The sequence below is a fragment of the Pollicipes pollicipes genome, unplaced genomic scaffold, assembly GCF_011947565.3.
Source record: "Pollicipes pollicipes isolate AB1234 unplaced genomic scaffold, Ppol_2.1 Scaffold_4881;HRSCAF=5763_pilon_pilon_pilon, whole genome shotgun sequence".
In the NCBI taxonomy this organism is placed as follows: domain Eukaryota; kingdom Metazoa; phylum Arthropoda; class Thecostraca; order Pollicipedomorpha; family Pollicipedidae; genus Pollicipes; species Pollicipes pollicipes.
Genome location: NW_023596576.1, coordinates 25,008,212 through 25,024,819, shown reverse-complemented (window position 1 = coordinate 25,024,819; position 16,608 = coordinate 25,008,212). Strand labels below are relative to the sequence as shown.

The window sequence follows — 16,608 nt, the reverse complement described above, 5'->3', positions numbered from 1 at the left end:
TACAAATGGTACACGCCAACAGAGATATCCCCCAGAGATATCACGGGAAGAGATATCCTTTACCACCCGCTACTCATTGGCCAGCAACCATACCCACCCGGTAGGTACTCATTCCTAATCCGTATCCCCCCAATAACCACCCGTCTTCCTTTTTTACAACACTTTAGTTCCAACTTATGGGAAATTTCGCGAAGTTCTACACCCAAACGTGCCATTATGCATTGCAAACAACAAAATTACTGTAAATGGGGCAAGTAGTGATAAACGAAGGCGTAAGCAGTGATATTGTGTATCATTTCGAGCAGTATTTATCCGATTTATTTCATGACTTATAGATACCTACGTCCAGAAAGGTAATTTTCCCCAAATCCGTACCAAACCCAGCCCGACACCGATTTTATGCTGGTATCCGTGGGTTTACGCAACCCGTGCGGCCCTCTGCAAGTCTAGCCTCTCCATCACAGGACCTGCACACAGTGGAGCTGCACGACTTCCAGTACGCGGGCACCAACATCACGGGTCTGCGGCTGATCAACACGACGGACCTGCGCGTCGTGAAAAGCGTCGAGAGCTGGAAGGAGGCGGAGGCGGCGCGCGGCCGCCACGTCCCCATCACCGCATCACGGCTCAGTGTCAGTGGGCGGAGGAGGTGGGCCGCAGCGGAGGGCCCGCTCGGCACCACCCGCTATTTCCGGGTTAAAATAGGGGATTACTGGGTGAAAAGTGGCCGATGGTGGTGGAGCAGGCATAATGTGAACAGGGGAAGCACCGTCGTCCCAGTGCGAAAGGACCGAGTTTAGTACTTGCGTGGTCATAGTGAACTGCTCATACTTGAACTTTCATGCTTGGATTGTTCATACTTGCATTGCTTACGCTTGAACTGTTCATATTGAACACATATTGCACTGCTGTACTTAGCATTATCAATCAGCTGGAGAACAGCAAGCAATTTTGTCTCCTAGTGATACGCGCCACTGAACAGCATACATGCTAAAAACTGTCGTCTGACAACATTTTGAAATGTTTGAAAAAACATCGCGCAAGGTCTCGTGTGCGGGCCCCTGGCAATTACTGCCGTCCTTTGTCTGCCGATGGCAGCGCCCCTTGAGGCGATGTGGATGATCGTCCGTCCCGACGCCCTACCGCCCACCTCTCTGCCGCTCTTTTTCGTTGGACCGACAAGCGACAGCCTCAGATTGGCCTTAAAAGGTCGGTCGATGCGCTGATGGTCGTCTGGACTGAATCCGAACAGGTTTGAGGCGGCAAGCAGCTGATGCCGGGGCCACATTTGGCGGAACATTGCACGTTAAACGGCCACCGCTTCACACGGGTGCCGCCGTTGTCCCTGAGTTCGCACTGTGTTCACTATGAACATCGACTTATTCATAGTAAACACGGCGAACAGACGACGTACGTTACTGGTCTAGACCTACAATTTTCTACTGCGTTCTTAGCTGCGAAGTGTACCTGGCGAAAAAAAAATGTAGCCTCCTTGTGGAACGGCAAGTGACAGAATCACGTGAAATATCGCCAGCCTAGATGAGCACAGCTAGACGCAGCAGTACATGTAAGTGATCCTTAGCTGCTCTGGGCTGTCTTTCTCAAAGTTGTCACGCTCCCTGCCTAGATATATTCCGAAAGCATTTAAACAATTTTGGAGCCCATTCCGGGCATTTCTGAGTGAACTGCGCGGAAGAAACTGCACGCCATGCATAGCAGAGATTCGTTTTTGGCACCGTTGCGGGATGGTGATGACCATGGACCTGCTATCAGGATGCTCACCGTACTTATGCACTGTGCATGCAGCTGACCTACCCTGATTTCTCGGGCCCGGTGGTAAGAGGACAGCTCAGGTAGCTCAGAACGCAGCCGTGCCCTCGGGCTGCGCTGCCGGACCGAAGAATGCATTTCAAAGCGGACCATGCCCGTGAACCCACCGCCGCGGGCGCTGGTTCATGTATTGTTCTTGGACCAGGTGGGGACCACGCCGTGACCCCGGATCACCCCGCTGATCTCCAAGACCCCGGATAACCCGCTAACCTTGGAGACGGTGACCCTGGTGACCCCCGCGAACTCGTCGCAGACTGAGGCGGCACTGCTGTATGACGCGGCGCTGCTCTTCGCCAAGGCGGCCGCTGACTTGCACAGCTCGCGAGACATCAGTGTGACGTCACTCAACTGTGACCTGGATGACCTCTGGCCGCACGGCGAGAGTATGTTCAACTACATGCAGCTGGTAAGACGCCCAGGATCTGCCGCTGCAGGTCGTGGCGGTCGGTTATAACTCTTTCCCCGCATACTGATTTGTTTAACGACAGACGTACAGTACACTGTGTTCCGCGCCTCTTTCATTCAGTGCAGGAGGTTGAAGAGCAGAGGAAATATAAAGCGCTGCTAGCACGCCTTCTCAAACAACATTTTAGGTGGGCGTTGGGAGGTGCTAAGTATACCATCTCATGAATGAATCGGCCGTGCACTGACAGCCGTCGTCACCTGGCTGTCTGTCGGTCTGTACGACATTCATAATTGATAGTGAGATTGTTCTACTCCACAACACACGGAGTCTCATGAGGCCCTTACTACCCTCACGTGTTGGGCCGTCATGTCTAGAGGTCTTGCGTAGAAGCGGCCCTCGGGATAAGATGTGCTTCACCCAGTTCATCTGCAGTGTTGTACCTCATGCCCACCCGGCGCCCGGTACTCGTTACCAATCAGGTGTACCTACGTGGTACCCGTTCTTAGCTGGGTGCACCCGCCCGTTACCCAGCCGTTTTCATCTTGCATCGCCTACTTGCTAAGTTATTGAAGAGTTTCAGGAACTTGAGACCCAGGGGACTCTTCTGCGTAAATAACTAAAGAAGTAGTGTGGATAGAGCTACTTATTACTGAAGGAAGTGCAGAGACATTGGGTAGCATTTCTGTATTTACTCGGGAATTCGTAAATATTTTACCCATAGACGCACCCACGCCCGCAATTCTCCCAAAAGCCGTCTCCAATCCAGCTCGTTGCCCATTCGAAACAAGAAACCACGGGCTTGCCAATGCATAAAGTTCTTAGCTGAACAGTCCCAACCTGCCCTCACAGATGCATTGAGGCCGTTATCTGTTTCCACCCGCCCCGGGCCAACCTTGCGTATCATTAGCAACGGCCTCCTGTCCCAGGCCTTGCCTGTGGGCCCTGAGCGGTGATCATCTGGCCGGCAGGTGGAGGTGGAGGGCCTGACTGGGCTCGTGCGATTCGACACGCTGGGCCAGCGCTCCAGCTTCAGCCTGGACGTGCTGTCGGTGCTGGAGGAGGGCCTGACGCCGTTCGGGCGCTGGGGACCGGACGGCTTCAGCATAGTCGGCAGCGACAGCCGCACCCGGCAGACGCCAAGCATCCGCAACCAGAACCTGATCGTCACCACGCTCATAGTGAGTGCTCGGGGGGGGGGGGGGGGGGGCAGACGAGGCCTCGGCTCGTAGGAATCCGTTCAGGCGTCATGTCGGCCGCGAGAGAGGCGCCCATGCCATTGGGATTGCGTTATGGCGGCGCTCCCAGCCTTCTCGCATGAGAAAATGAGCCGAGATCGGAGGCATGCATCGATTATCGATAAACGCAGAAGTGCAGTTTATATATATATATATATATATATATATATATATATATATATATATATATATATATATATATATATATATATACACAAGCGCCGGGCGTTCGCATGCTTAGTTTTTATTCTGTAGTGGCTTCATGATTGATGTGGTTGCGCATCCGATGATCAAATCGCGTCAAAGATTAGCAGTGGCATTCTTCGTGGTCATGCCAGGGACCGTTCATAAATCACGTAACGGCTTTATAGCCATTTTAATCCTTCCCTTTCTCTACGCGCTGATCAGAGGACAGCCTCCCTCTGGTTACGCTGTAATGAACGCAAACTTCAAAAATAAAGCGCTAATTTTGCATCTAATTGAGCTAGAAAGGGCGTAAGGATTGTCGTGAGAGGAAGACAACAATATCTGGCTGTAAGGTTTTACGCCTACAAGCCACATGCCAACTATTTTCAATGGCCCGAAATTGGACGAAATCCCGAAACCTTTCGTTTAAAGGGCGACAGAGCAAACAGCTGGGCAGGTTGAGATACCGGACGGAAATCAAAGGGCTCTTCGGAGCGTTGCGCACCTAAGGCTGAGCTTGAATTTGATTTCCCCTCAATATACACATTTGGTGAGCTAAAAGCATGGCAATTTGGAATGGCATGAATTCACGTCATCTGACGGTGATAAAAGGTTGTAATGCACTATTAGTATACTTTTAAACAACTCTCCATACAACTGCACGAGACAACACAATTTCTCTATTTAGTAAGTTTGCTAGCTCGATGTCATTGTTTGATCACGCCATCGCACCTTGCACGATACTGATGGAGAGCAAAGTCACGGCCGCTATATCTGGAAATAGTGCTTACGAACGCCAGATATGAAAGACTTGACATGAATATTTGTATCGGCACTTGATAGCCGCATGACTTATGAAATGGCAGGATTTTGATGACGTTATTATGACGTCATGAATGCTAAGGAGACCTTGAAATGCTCTCCTCGAAATGGTGTTTCCATTTTCGCGGCCGTGTAGCACAGACACTAGAGGGGTTTTGGTCTCAAGAAGGGCAGGGCTGTGAGCTGCACCGAAAGGTCTTCAATATGGCTACTTCATTTCAAACCCCATAGAAATGTGGAACACTCCCTTAAACCGATGCTATCAAGGTCAGTCACCTTGGTCACCTAAAAATTGATCTATTAAATATGCTCCTCAGTACATGGTTGTTTAATTTCGTTATGCGACGTTTGCATGGGTTGAGGTACTGTTAAACCGTCCGTGCAGAATGGCCATCCTGGTACTCGCTTGAAGTGGCGGCAGTGGCGGCGCTGGAAGTGCTCGCTGAGCTAAACATCGTTATATGCTCGTGTTTTGGACCCTTTTTGAGATGTTCTTGCATATTTATCCGTGAGTTTAAAATGTTTATTTACATTCACATGCACGGATATGGTGCTATTCTTAAGTTATCCAATTGCAAGTTCAATATCCGTCATAATTGACAAACTTGTCCGACTTCTTATGTTATGTAGGACGCAACGGGATTCGTGATTGGATTTTGCACAGCTTGCTCGACATTTATTGGGAGCCAACTTACGTCCGCCATCTTCGGAAATCGTGCTCAAGGACGCCAGATTTGACCGGTTCGAAGATAATATTATTTTTGGCCTCGAACACGGCATGGCCAATGCGGTGGCAGGAATTGAACAACGCTGCTATAGTGTCATGCGTGTCTGAATGGCCTTGAAATAGTCTGCACAAGATAGTCTGCGCATCTCCACGAGCGTGTAGTTCAGAAACAAGAGAGTTTAAGGTCTTAAGAAAGGTAGGCTCGTGAACTCTACTAAATTATCTTCAACATTACTATTTTAGTTCAAAATTGTATGAAAATAGGGACCTTTCCATTCAAGCGTCATTTTTAGACGCGCAACAATTGTAGGCTCGGGTCTCTTAAGGTGCGGTGCCACCACGCTGCTTTTGTTATTTAAACATTTGTAACATAATCAGTGTGATTTTCATTTACAACTGAGCGCAATGTTCCGCACCCCAACGCGTTACTTTTTGGTTGCGCTCCGTCAAACCATGCCATGCCATGCCATGCGAAGAGGAAATGTGTAACATGCCATGTGTAACACCCTTCATGGACAGCATCTTACCATAGAAATTGTTACATTGCAATTGTTTAATGTGTACTACGTGAAGCAGCAATTTGTTTTCGTCGACCGCTCAGAGGCGATTATGAACGCGTTGTTTTTACATTGTTCGCTGATGGAGTGATCTGCCACTGTCAACAAACCATGCCCTTTGAGTTGGAAGTTTTTATCCTCACGATGATATACCTTATCTTTATAGACATGGTATAGACTTTTATGTACTAGAATGTACTGCCTGCCAGCTATATTGACAACACTTGATCCTTGCGCACAAGCACCCAAACGCGTGCCCACAGAAAGAGCCGTACACGATGATGAAGGAATCTACGGAGAAGCTGGTGGGCAACGACCGGTACGAGGGCATCTGCATCGACCTGATCCAAGAGCTGTCGCGCATGCTTGGCTTCAACTACACAATCGTGGTGAACGCCGACGGTGCGCCGGGCACCTACAACGAGACGACAGGCCGCTGGAACGGCATGATCGGCGAGCTGCTGGACGGCAAGGCGGACCTCGCCATCGCCGACCTCACCATCACGTCCGATCGCGAGGCTGTGGTCGACTTCACCATGCAGTTCATGAACCTCGGTGAGCGGATCGGCCGCGAGCGGCGCTCAGCGGTCCGCTGGCGGCCGTACACGGAGCGAGGCTTGGCAGCGGGGACGGCCGTTGCAGACACCAGGCTGAGCGAGTGCTTTCGCAAAGGTGTGAGATGGCAGGCGCCATTTCTCTTGTTGTTTTTTTTGTAACCGCCACTCTAGGTTATCCCGCAGATGTTTGTTGAATGTCATTGCAGTGAATAAACGACATGCAGCTGTTTAATCGTTTGAAACAACATTGGAGTTTACTTCACCCTCAATTAAATCTTTCTCATGGTTGCAGGGATCAGCATTCTGTACCGGAAGCCGACCAAACAGCCGCCCTCTCTCTTCTCGTTCCTCTCCCCACTCTCTCTGAGGGTTTGGGTGTACATGGCAGCAGCCACCATGGGTGTTTCTCTGCTCATGTTTGTTCTAGCCAGGTGAGAAGGGGAGCGTATAGCTGAAGGGGAGCTGAAGCAATGTCGTTTTGTATGCAATGAGTTCAGACAAACCTTCAACAGTCATATACTTTGATATGCATTTTCAATACTTTTTAGTATTAACTTCAGCTGGGCGTACGCATGCTAGCAACGCTGGCGATGGGCTGCTAGGAAATAGGCATCTCTGCTCATTTGATCCTTACATGAGCTAGAGTCTCACGACTAATAGCATTGGGCAGCCTGGTTTCTGGAAAACCCAACGATGTCCTGCTTAAACCCCGTGGGTATAAGGTGACCTTGCGGCTGAGGTGGATTTCAACCCGTAAGAACATTTTTACTGTGAACTCAGCCAATCATGCCCTGTCTTCCACAGTTAGACAAATGTCTGCATAACACCACAAGTTGTCAGGACGCCGGTCAAACTTAGGATTCACCGCTCGGTTTACCGTTTTGGTTTTCGTACTGTACCTGTTCGCGCGACAGGTTCACTCCGTACGAGTGGGAGCCTCCGCATCCCTGCGCTCCAGACCAGGACCAGCTGGAGAACCAGTTCAACTTCCTGAACTGTATCTGGTTTTGCATCGGCTCCCTCATGCAGCAGGGATGCGACTTTTTGCCCAAGTGAGTTTGTCTAATGTTCTCAACTTCCCGGCGATAGTTCAAACATCCCTGATTTGCGAGCGCCTCCTCAAAACGCGCTAAATCGCTGGCAGAGAGTGAGTTCGGGCGTGCCCATAGCTTACACATGGCGCTTTATTCTCAATCCTGCCGCAAAACAGTGCCGCCTGGCCGTTAGTATGCATTCGCGGCTGATAGCAGTGTAACCACAATAGCTTCATCAGCGAATGTGCATGTACCATAATTATATGCTTATGAACGAAAGGCATTTGCTTGTGAACATTTATCTTACGTGGTCTCTTCCTGCAGCACTTCTTTTTGTGAACCGTGTTGTGCGAATCTCAAGCTCTGCCATGTAAGACCATCCTGCCGTTGTTTTCAGGGCAGTCTCCACTCGCATGGTGGCTGGAATGTGGTGGTTTTTCACGCTGATCATGGTGAGAGGATGGTACCGCAACACTGCCCGGCAGCTTGGGTCATCATTTCAAGGTTTCTGTAAACAGTCCTGGCTAGTGCTTTCTAGGAACCATCAATCCCCTGTATGGAACATCCAAATCCCATTTCTGATAACAAATGACCGTGTTTCAGCTCCATGGCGCTCACTACAAGTATCCCTTTATCAGCCGGTGATACGGCCGATACGGCCATGCAACGAGAAAAGGGTGTCTACCACTTGCACTCCGAAGCGAGTAATCTCGTTTGTGACCCGAATCGTCTGAACACATGACGTGTTCCATTACCGCGTGATTGATGCCAAACGTTTCATTCAGCGTTGTCAAAGTGACCGCTGACCATTCAGACTCCACCGAGGCCACACAGCAATCTCTCAGCACCTCCAGGATGATCCGAGGCGGGCCGCGCGAGCGTTCCTCGTCCATGACCAGCTGCGTCGCCCGCAGATCTCATCGTACACGGCGAACCTGGCGGCCTTCCTGACCGTGGAGCGGATGAGCTCGCCGATCGAGTCGGCAGAGGATTTGGCCGCGCAGACCGACATCAAGTACGGCACGTACGCCGATGGATCGACCGCCACGTTCTTCAGGTACGCCGCCGCCAGAGCTGACCATGTCGCCTTGGGCGATCACTTGCGGTCTGGAGCCGGCTTGGCGGATGAAAAGGAGAGGCTCGCTCGCAACGTTTTGATAGAAAGGATGACCCAGCATAGGAAAACGAGTAGATGAGGAGAGATGCTTCTTCCGAATTCTTGAGTCCTCGCATTTTGGATCGGGGAGTGCCGGTGTTGCTCGGGTTATGTGATTGCATGTAGGTGGGATGGGGCTACGCAGGAGGAAAAAAAGCCTCCTTCCACTCTAGTTTTCCTTTTCATGAAATACCGAGAGAAGCGTTCTGCGCAACGTGGAGTGGGTAGCTGCAAATTATATTCAAGCTCAGACAACGTTTTTGCTAGCAGCTGGCTGCGATCACAGGTATGACTGTGTAGACGGGCATTTGTGCCACGCTCTGCCAAGCCTCAGTCGGTACAACCCGTTAGCATTTGTGCCACGCTCTGCCACGCCTCAGTCAATACAACCCATTAGCATTTATGCCACGCTCTGCCAAGCCTCAGTCGGTACAACCCGTTAGCATTTGTGCCACGTTCTGCCAAGCCTCAGTCGGTACAACCCGTTAGCATTTGTGCCACGCTCTGCCAAGCCTCAGTCGGTACAACCCGTTAGCATCTGTGCCACGCTCTGCCAAGCCTCAGTCGGTACAACCCGTTAGCATTTGTGCCACGCTCTGCCAAGCCTCAGTCGGTACAACCCATTAGCATTTGTGCCACGCTCTGCCACGCCTCAGTCAATACAACCCGTTAGCATTTGTGTCACGCTCTGCCAAGCCTTAGTCGGTACAACCCGTTAGCATCTGTGCCACGCTCTGCCAAGCCTCAGTCGGTACAACCCGTTAGCATTTGTGTCACGTTCTGCCAAGCCTCAGTCGGTACAACCCGTTAGCATTTGTGCCACGCTCTGCCAAGCCTCAGTCGGTACAACCCGGTAGCATTTGTGCCACGCACAGCCAAGCCTCAGTCGGTACAACCCGTTAGCATCTGTGCCACGCTCTGCCAAGCCTCATTCGGTACAACCCGTTAGCATTTGTGCCACGCTCTGCCAAGCCTCAGTCGGTACAACCCGTTAGCATTTGTGCCACACTCTGCCAAGCCTCAGTCGGTACAATCCGTTAGCATTTGTGCCACGCTCTGCCAAGCCTCAGTCGGTACAACCCGTTAGCATTTGTGCCACGTTCTGCCAAGCCTCAGTCGGTACAACCCGTTAGCATTTGTGCCACGTTCTGCCAAGCCTCAGTCGGTACAACCCGTTAGCATGTATGCCACGCTCTGCCAAGCCTCAGTCGGTACAACCCGTTAGCATAGTGCCACGCTCTGCCAAGCCTCAGTCGGTACAACCCGTTAGCATTTATGCCACGCTCTGCCAAGCCTCAGTCGGTACAACCCGTTAGCATTTGTGCCACGTTCTGCCAAGCCTCAGTCGGTACAACCCGTTAGCATGTATGCCACGATCTGCCAAGCCTCAGTCAGTACAATATGTTGGCATTTGTGCCACGCACAGCCAAGCCTCAGCCGGTTCAAACCGTACCGGGGCGTGAATGCAGTTGTCACCGGCTCGAAAGCCTTTAGCCCAATGTCTGTGTCCCAACAGAACGTCCAAGATCTGGCCGTACAACAAGATGTGGCAGGTGATGAAGAACGCGAACCCAAGTGTGTTTTTTGACACTAAAGCGGGCATCAAGAAGGTCGAGGACGATGAAGGGAAATACGCCTACTTCATGGAGTCATCCAGCATCGAGTACGTGGTGGAGCAAATGTGTGAGCTCTCGCAGGTTGGCGACCTGCTTGACAACAAAGGATACGGAATCGCCCTACCGCCAGGTGAGTACCGCTTCTAGGGGTGCTTTTTTTCTCAAATCGGTTGTCGGGGCTTAACCAAAAATGTTGACCTAACCTACTCCCAAAACCGGATCTCTCCGCACATCGGATGCTTGGATTCGCGTTGTCAGAACTTAAAAGAACTTGTTTAATTTTCCGTGGATTCAAAATTGTTTTCGCGCGGTGCAATGACTCCCCATTCGGAGGTAATGAGAGCTGCCTTTTTAAAAAACCTTTCCACAGGTGTAATTCACAGAGAAAAAAATTAGTGAATGATAATTGAGGATCACTGATGACTACGGCCGTCACTGATCGTGTTGTTTTACCATCACAGCCACGATTCTGCGACAAACACACTTGGCCATTTTGGGGGAGTACGTGAGTTGGCTTTTATCTGGGCTACCCTGTACTTTTCAAAGCCGCCGTGTACTGTAGTGAACTGTTTTTTTATCCTAATCCAGACATTATTATTAAAAACTTGTCACACATTTGCAGACTGGCTTAACAAATGGAGGAATTAACATGACGAAACATGGGGTACCTACAGGATTATATCTTGCCCAAAGTTATCATCGTGCTAGTAGGGATGTGTTCAGGTGCTCATGACCTGGTTATCAATAGTTAGGGTAAGTGTTCTGCGTTTATTTGGTCCGGTATTTCCTCTTCGCTGATATGCCTTGACGGAGCTCAGAGGAGCGTTGTGGGGCTCAGACCCTCCAAAAGGTTGTTTAGTGACGCCCCTGACCGCTCCAGTCCCTCACGGAGGTCCGCTCCAGTCCCTCAGTCCCTCGATCCCGCTCGCCGAATACCGTGTAGTGGAGACGCTCTGGAACGTTGTAAAACACATGTGACAGGCGCCAGGTGGTCAGGTGGCTGGCTGGTTCTCATTCCGCTCGGTTGGCAAACTAGGAGACCCTCGCTTTCCGCGGAATGTTTTGTTTGGTAGCGCGTCCATTGCTGCATAGCAGGGTCCTTCGCTAGAAGACATGATCATTGGTAAGCCGGCCCGTCCTGTTCAGGATTGGCTAATGAGAGATCGGCTAAGTTCGGCCGTCCTGCTGATTCATTAGAAAGGTGTGTTAAAAGCATTTGCGCTTCAATGCGTGGTAGTGCTGTTGTGTTGCAATATGCTATATATATATATATATATATATATATATATATATATATATATAATGTTAGTGTTGGCATGCAAGCTTTCGGCATGCCCGCGCAATGAAAAACTCAAACATGATTTCTGATAACTTGGGTGACATGGCAGGTTTGCGCATTATCAGGATCGTCCTTCTTGCGATAAGTTCGAGGTGGATGAGAGGTTAGGATAGGAAATGTGTGAGGAGATTCTGACTCAAGCGAAGTCAGAGGTGGAGGTCAATGTTGTTGTCATTGAATACTGGTGACATACAGACTCTAAACTGATTGTCTAATTTTTTCTCACAGTATACTGCAAAAGATGCATACCTGTTTGTGAAAGGAACGGAGGTCCGTCTCCAGTAGGGGCTTTACGACGCGCTCAGCTGCCGAGACTATATGGCGTCGGCTGAGGTGGCAAGTGTAAAGCAGAAGACGCACTTGTGGATACGCATGGTGGTTGCAAATGCGTTTACAATGCATATCCGTTAGACCTCATTTCCTTCTGTCCGTCGCTCCGTTTTTCCGTCAGTAGTTGGTATTGCTGAGGGTCGCAAAGGGTTGCAGAGGGTTGATGTTTTAGTATATGTAGACCTTCTTGTGTGATCTGTATTAGTGAGTATCCTCGTAATCTGCGTGCTCATAGCAGGTGACCTTTTTTAGCGTTGGATGAAGTGACCTCCTGCATGTTGTTTTCTGTGTTTTTTTTTCAATTTGCATGATGGAGGTTACATTACGAACAGCAGACCCGTCTTATGCGTGCGTCATGCTATGCATTTTAGCTGCAATGATCTTACCAGACCCGGATAAACGTCAGGAGGCCAATGCCATGTGATATATTGCACGGCTTTTGGACCATGTTTAGAAACCTGTCACTAATATGAAGTCTGAGAATGTGCTAAAAATACTCCAACACTCGATATAAGTACCCAAACTGGGACTGACACTTCTGAAACGACTATCACAGACCCTGCTTCCCTCGCTCATCAGCACTAGATCTGGACAGTGCTGCTAGAGCTAGAGCTACCCTAGAGCTACCCACGGCACTTTCAAAGAGTAATGCTGGGAATCACACTTTAAGCAACAGGAATGGTAGCCACAGATCAAACAGTTTGGTATCAACGAGGGCATCAGCTGTAAACAATGACATGTCAGTCGGAAGTCACTACTGGAGATGTTAAATTTCGAAGGCATCAACACGTTTATGCGGGCAAGCGATCAGCAGCTAGCAGTACAATGCAGGCCACAATGGCGTTTGCACTTATCCATGGCACATCTGCTGGCATTTGCCATTGAATGGGGGAAAATCGGTGGTGCTGGTTTTCAGGCAAGGCTCTTTCTGAAAGAAGCGAAATCTTTCGAGTGTCAACGCATAGTTTGTGTTTCAGCTGTTGCCGTCCATCTGTGTCCGGCCGCGGACGGCGGAGCCGGCTTTCATTGCTGGGCCATGACGTGGCGCGGTGGACGTCCGACATAAAGCTGCTCGATGACATCCCCTTCTCTGAGAATGATAACGAAAGTAAACATCGCTCCCAGAAGGGGCGTCTCCATTCTACGACACAGTTACTGCTCTTGCACGCCACGGGCGCACGTCTGTCGGCTTGATCAGTCGAAGGTCGCAGCAAACGCACATTATGATTTTGTCAGGCTGTTACCAAAAAAGTTGGGTTTGATTAAGGGTGTGCCGACAAATTTTAGCTTCCATGTTAATTAAGAACAGTAGGAAAGCGTTGCGGATCACCCCTAGTGACAAGTCTTACCTGCACCGAAGGATGAGTAGGTCAGGAGGCCTGGGCAGAATAAAAAACACGCAATGTTTAGTAAGCACCTGACAGACCTTTAGACCTTACCTGCGATGATCAGGGGCGCGCGTTCGCATTGAAAAGGTCCCAGACTGATCAAGGGCTGTCCGAGACACGAACGCATATGCATGTGTACCTGCAGATACATGCCGGGTGTGATGACCATGGGCAATGAAAGAACCCACACAGCGCGAGCCAAAAAGCCCAGCAAGACAGGCCATGTATACCGCTCGAAGTCCTCTGAAAAGGCTTGGAAACTTGTGCTCATGGTCATATAAGACGGCCAATACCCCTGCAAATATCCAGTTAATATGGTTCAAGACGCACTAAGGTTTGTTGGTACCCACTCAGGCGCAATTTTCCACAAACCGTGAATGCATCGCAATGAAGCATGTAATCAAGCAACTTACTGTACGCGTGATCATGACCACAGTCACAGACCGGGGTGTCCCTTTCTGAAATCGGTCGGTGGCTGAGCCGATTAACCTCATCTTATCTATCACAAGTCCTGATTTCTCCGCCGTTTTCAGCCCCTCGGATTTGCGTCCCTGACGAAAAAAGACAACCAAAAGTGTTTCTTCGGTTCCAGAATTGTATTCCTATTGAGAACTGACCTCCCATTTAAAGCCGATTTGGCAGCGATCATCATGATATATGGTGACGATTACACTGGTAGTGTAGTGATGCGCTCAGGCACCTAGTGTACTGCCAGTGCAGACACTGGCTGAATTTTATTGACGCGGTATTCCTATTTTTGCTTGCACGTATTAACCCGTGCCCGGCTGGTGAAGAAGAATTTCTCCTACGGTTTTTCGAGCACTGGTCATGATCATAAATTTGACATTCTTTGTGCAAACTTGAAGCTTTCATCTACCAATATAAATGGCTTGAGTCATATCAGAGGTCAACTTCTAAAAACTTTAACCACACAAGTTTTTGTGGGTAATGCGCCATTGTTCAACTCTGTTCATGTATGGTACCTACACTTTGCATATCCCAGATTTTTCAACAACAACAAAAAAACGAGAAGGGTGGTGACGTGAAGCCAGATCAGTTCTTGTTATTTTTCAGAAATAAAGCATATTTTTGCAAATCATAGTGTAGTTTTGGTGTTAACGTATGCAGCAGAGCGCTAACTCAGATGCAAAATTATTATGTGACCACAGAGCACATGGCCTTGTCCGAGGTCTTGACTTACTTCCATGGATACCTTCTGGAAAACACATGCTAAGCTCAAAATATGCGGTTTTACAAGGCAATTTTGCACAGAAAATTCGAATACTCCACTAAAAACATATTGTGATGCCATTGTGATGCATAGCGAGGTCACAATGGGTCGTGTGAGGACATTCAGGGTCAAATGAGGTCATCCAAGGTCAATGACCTATGTCGCCAAGAGCGGCGAGGCTAATGAACCAGTGCGACACGTGTAACCACCCCTTTATCGTGTTTGTAAAGCTGATGGCGTGTAATTTTGTGTGCCAACATGCCCGTTCTCTGTTTTCTACAGTTACATGCAAGCGTCGAACGGACTATGCATAATGTATACGACAGCTATTCGATCTTGCGTACCTGTACATGAACTATGTAATATTTCTGACCACAGAAAAGCAGCGCATTGGTCACATAGACCCAGCTAGCACTTAAAATTTGCCACTTGGATGGCTGATAAGTTTGACTTAAGTTCGCCTCAGATAACCTCTAAGTCAACCTACAATGGTATTTGTGTGTTTGGAATGATTTTCTCCCGCAGATGCCCTAATAAGATAAACTTAGAAGAACATCGTGAAAAAGCATCACTCTTATAGGCTACTGGTTAATCAATTTTGAGAACAGAAATGATAAGAATGGATCCCTCCCAGTCTGTTTACTTCCGTGTCCTCAATGTCCGTCTTGATGTGTCAATTCGTTTGATTAACGTGGTTTGACACGCGCTCGGGTGGGGGGGGGGGCAAATTGGCCCCACCCAAAGGTTTTTCCAAGATGGTTTCGAACAATACGGCGTAGCCGCGCCAAATTTTGCATAGCAGTAGACGATTGAATAGCGGATCATTTAACATACAAAATTTAGATGTACCTTGCAAGGTCACCGACCTATGACAAGTCAAAGTCAGTCCATGGTTTCAGCGAACGCAATTTTGAGAGAATCGTTCAACCTGATGCAACAACAGGGTGTTTGACGAAGCCATACATCTCTGGGATGCTTTCATAGGCAAAGCAAGTATTGAAGGAGCAAATTAGTTGACCTAAGGTCAGGTATGAAGGTCAGACCAAGGTCAAAACCAGCTTGTTTGATTGCTCTAGGCCTTGCTGTATGGTATAGTTTCTGGTGCTCATTTCGAATTTATTGATAGCAGGAACCGCATTATACATCTCTCATTTACTTGTAAGAGATCCGAATAGTTCACTGACCTGAGATGACCCTGGTCGACATTTTGTTTCATGAGCATGCTGCCTAGCGCAATCTTTGTCGCTTATGCAAAAGCAAAACTCAGAGCAGTCTTGTATGATGTTGTCACCATGACCTTCAAAAGGTCAAATAATGCCATCTACCTTGAATGAGTTCGTGACCTTTTGCTCAGAAACAATAATCTAGGCTCTGGGGGCACTTTGGAGACCGACCTAGAATTTGACCTTGCTTGACCTTATTTGACCTGAAGGCCATGACCTAGGATTCCTCAACTTTGACCTAAGTGAGTTTACGTACAGGTCAACGCACCCTACAAATTTGGTGTCTCTAGCTTTCTTAGTTCCCGAGATCTCGGGGGGTCAAATTGACCCCCACCCCCACCCGAGCGAAGAATATCTAGCCGGCCACCCGGACGCGTGTTAACTGCATCTATCGATACGACGGTTTTTTACGTTTTGTGACCACTGGAGACCTCACATTTGACCTGAGGCAAAAAATTGGGGTGCATTCTTCATGATTTGACGAAACCCCCACAACGCTGTTTTTTTCATACGGCGGCTGGAAGTTGGAGATTTCAGGACAAGTCAACTTCTCGCCGCCCGGGCGCGTTCGTCTTAGGCCCCTGGTCTGACGCAGGTTAAGAGGTTGAGGTAGGGGCTCAGAAGAGCACTGCGAGGCTCAAGCCAGCATTGGGCGGGTCTCAGCCTCCCCCCCCCCCCCCCTCCCGAAGGCATACTAAATGACACGTTTGGTCAAAGGCTCATTGGATGCTCGTTCACGGTTATCTAGCCGCAGATGCAACTACATAGCCTCCCACGTGAGACCTACTCTTTTCCCTGCTTCATATACTGTTGTACGTATTTTGTTTGTCTGTAGGTTCTCCATGGATCAATCAGCTGAACCAGCAGATGTTGCGCATGCAGGAAGAAGGCAAGCTGGCTGCCTTGAAGCGCATGTGGTGGGAGCGTGACCGTAAAGTATGCGAAGTACGTACCGACTTTCACTGATGACT

General features: G+C 49.2%; 1 protein-coding gene across 1 annotated transcript in view; it reads left to right on the top strand.

The window, feature by feature from the left end:
- Positions 1-16,608, top strand: part of LOC119100719 (glutamate receptor ionotropic, kainate 2) — a 28,812-nt gene that overhangs the window by 9,838 nt on the left and 2,366 nt on the right. The window contains exons 7-16 of the mRNA XM_037223808.1: positions 465-632; positions 2,084-2,236; positions 3,205-3,414; positions 6,027-6,318; positions 6,613-6,751; positions 7,235-7,372; positions 7,752-7,806; positions 8,269-8,411; positions 10,027-10,256; positions 16,473-16,582. Of these exons, the coding sequence (XP_037079703.1) occupies positions 465-632; positions 2,084-2,236; positions 3,205-3,414; positions 6,027-6,318; positions 6,613-6,751; positions 7,235-7,372; positions 7,752-7,806; positions 8,269-8,411; positions 10,027-10,256; positions 16,473-16,582 (1,638 nt within the window). The remainder of the gene's footprint in view (positions 1-464; positions 633-2,083; positions 2,237-3,204; positions 3,415-6,026; positions 6,319-6,612; positions 6,752-7,234; positions 7,373-7,751; positions 7,807-8,268; positions 8,412-10,026; positions 10,257-16,472; positions 16,583-16,608) is intronic.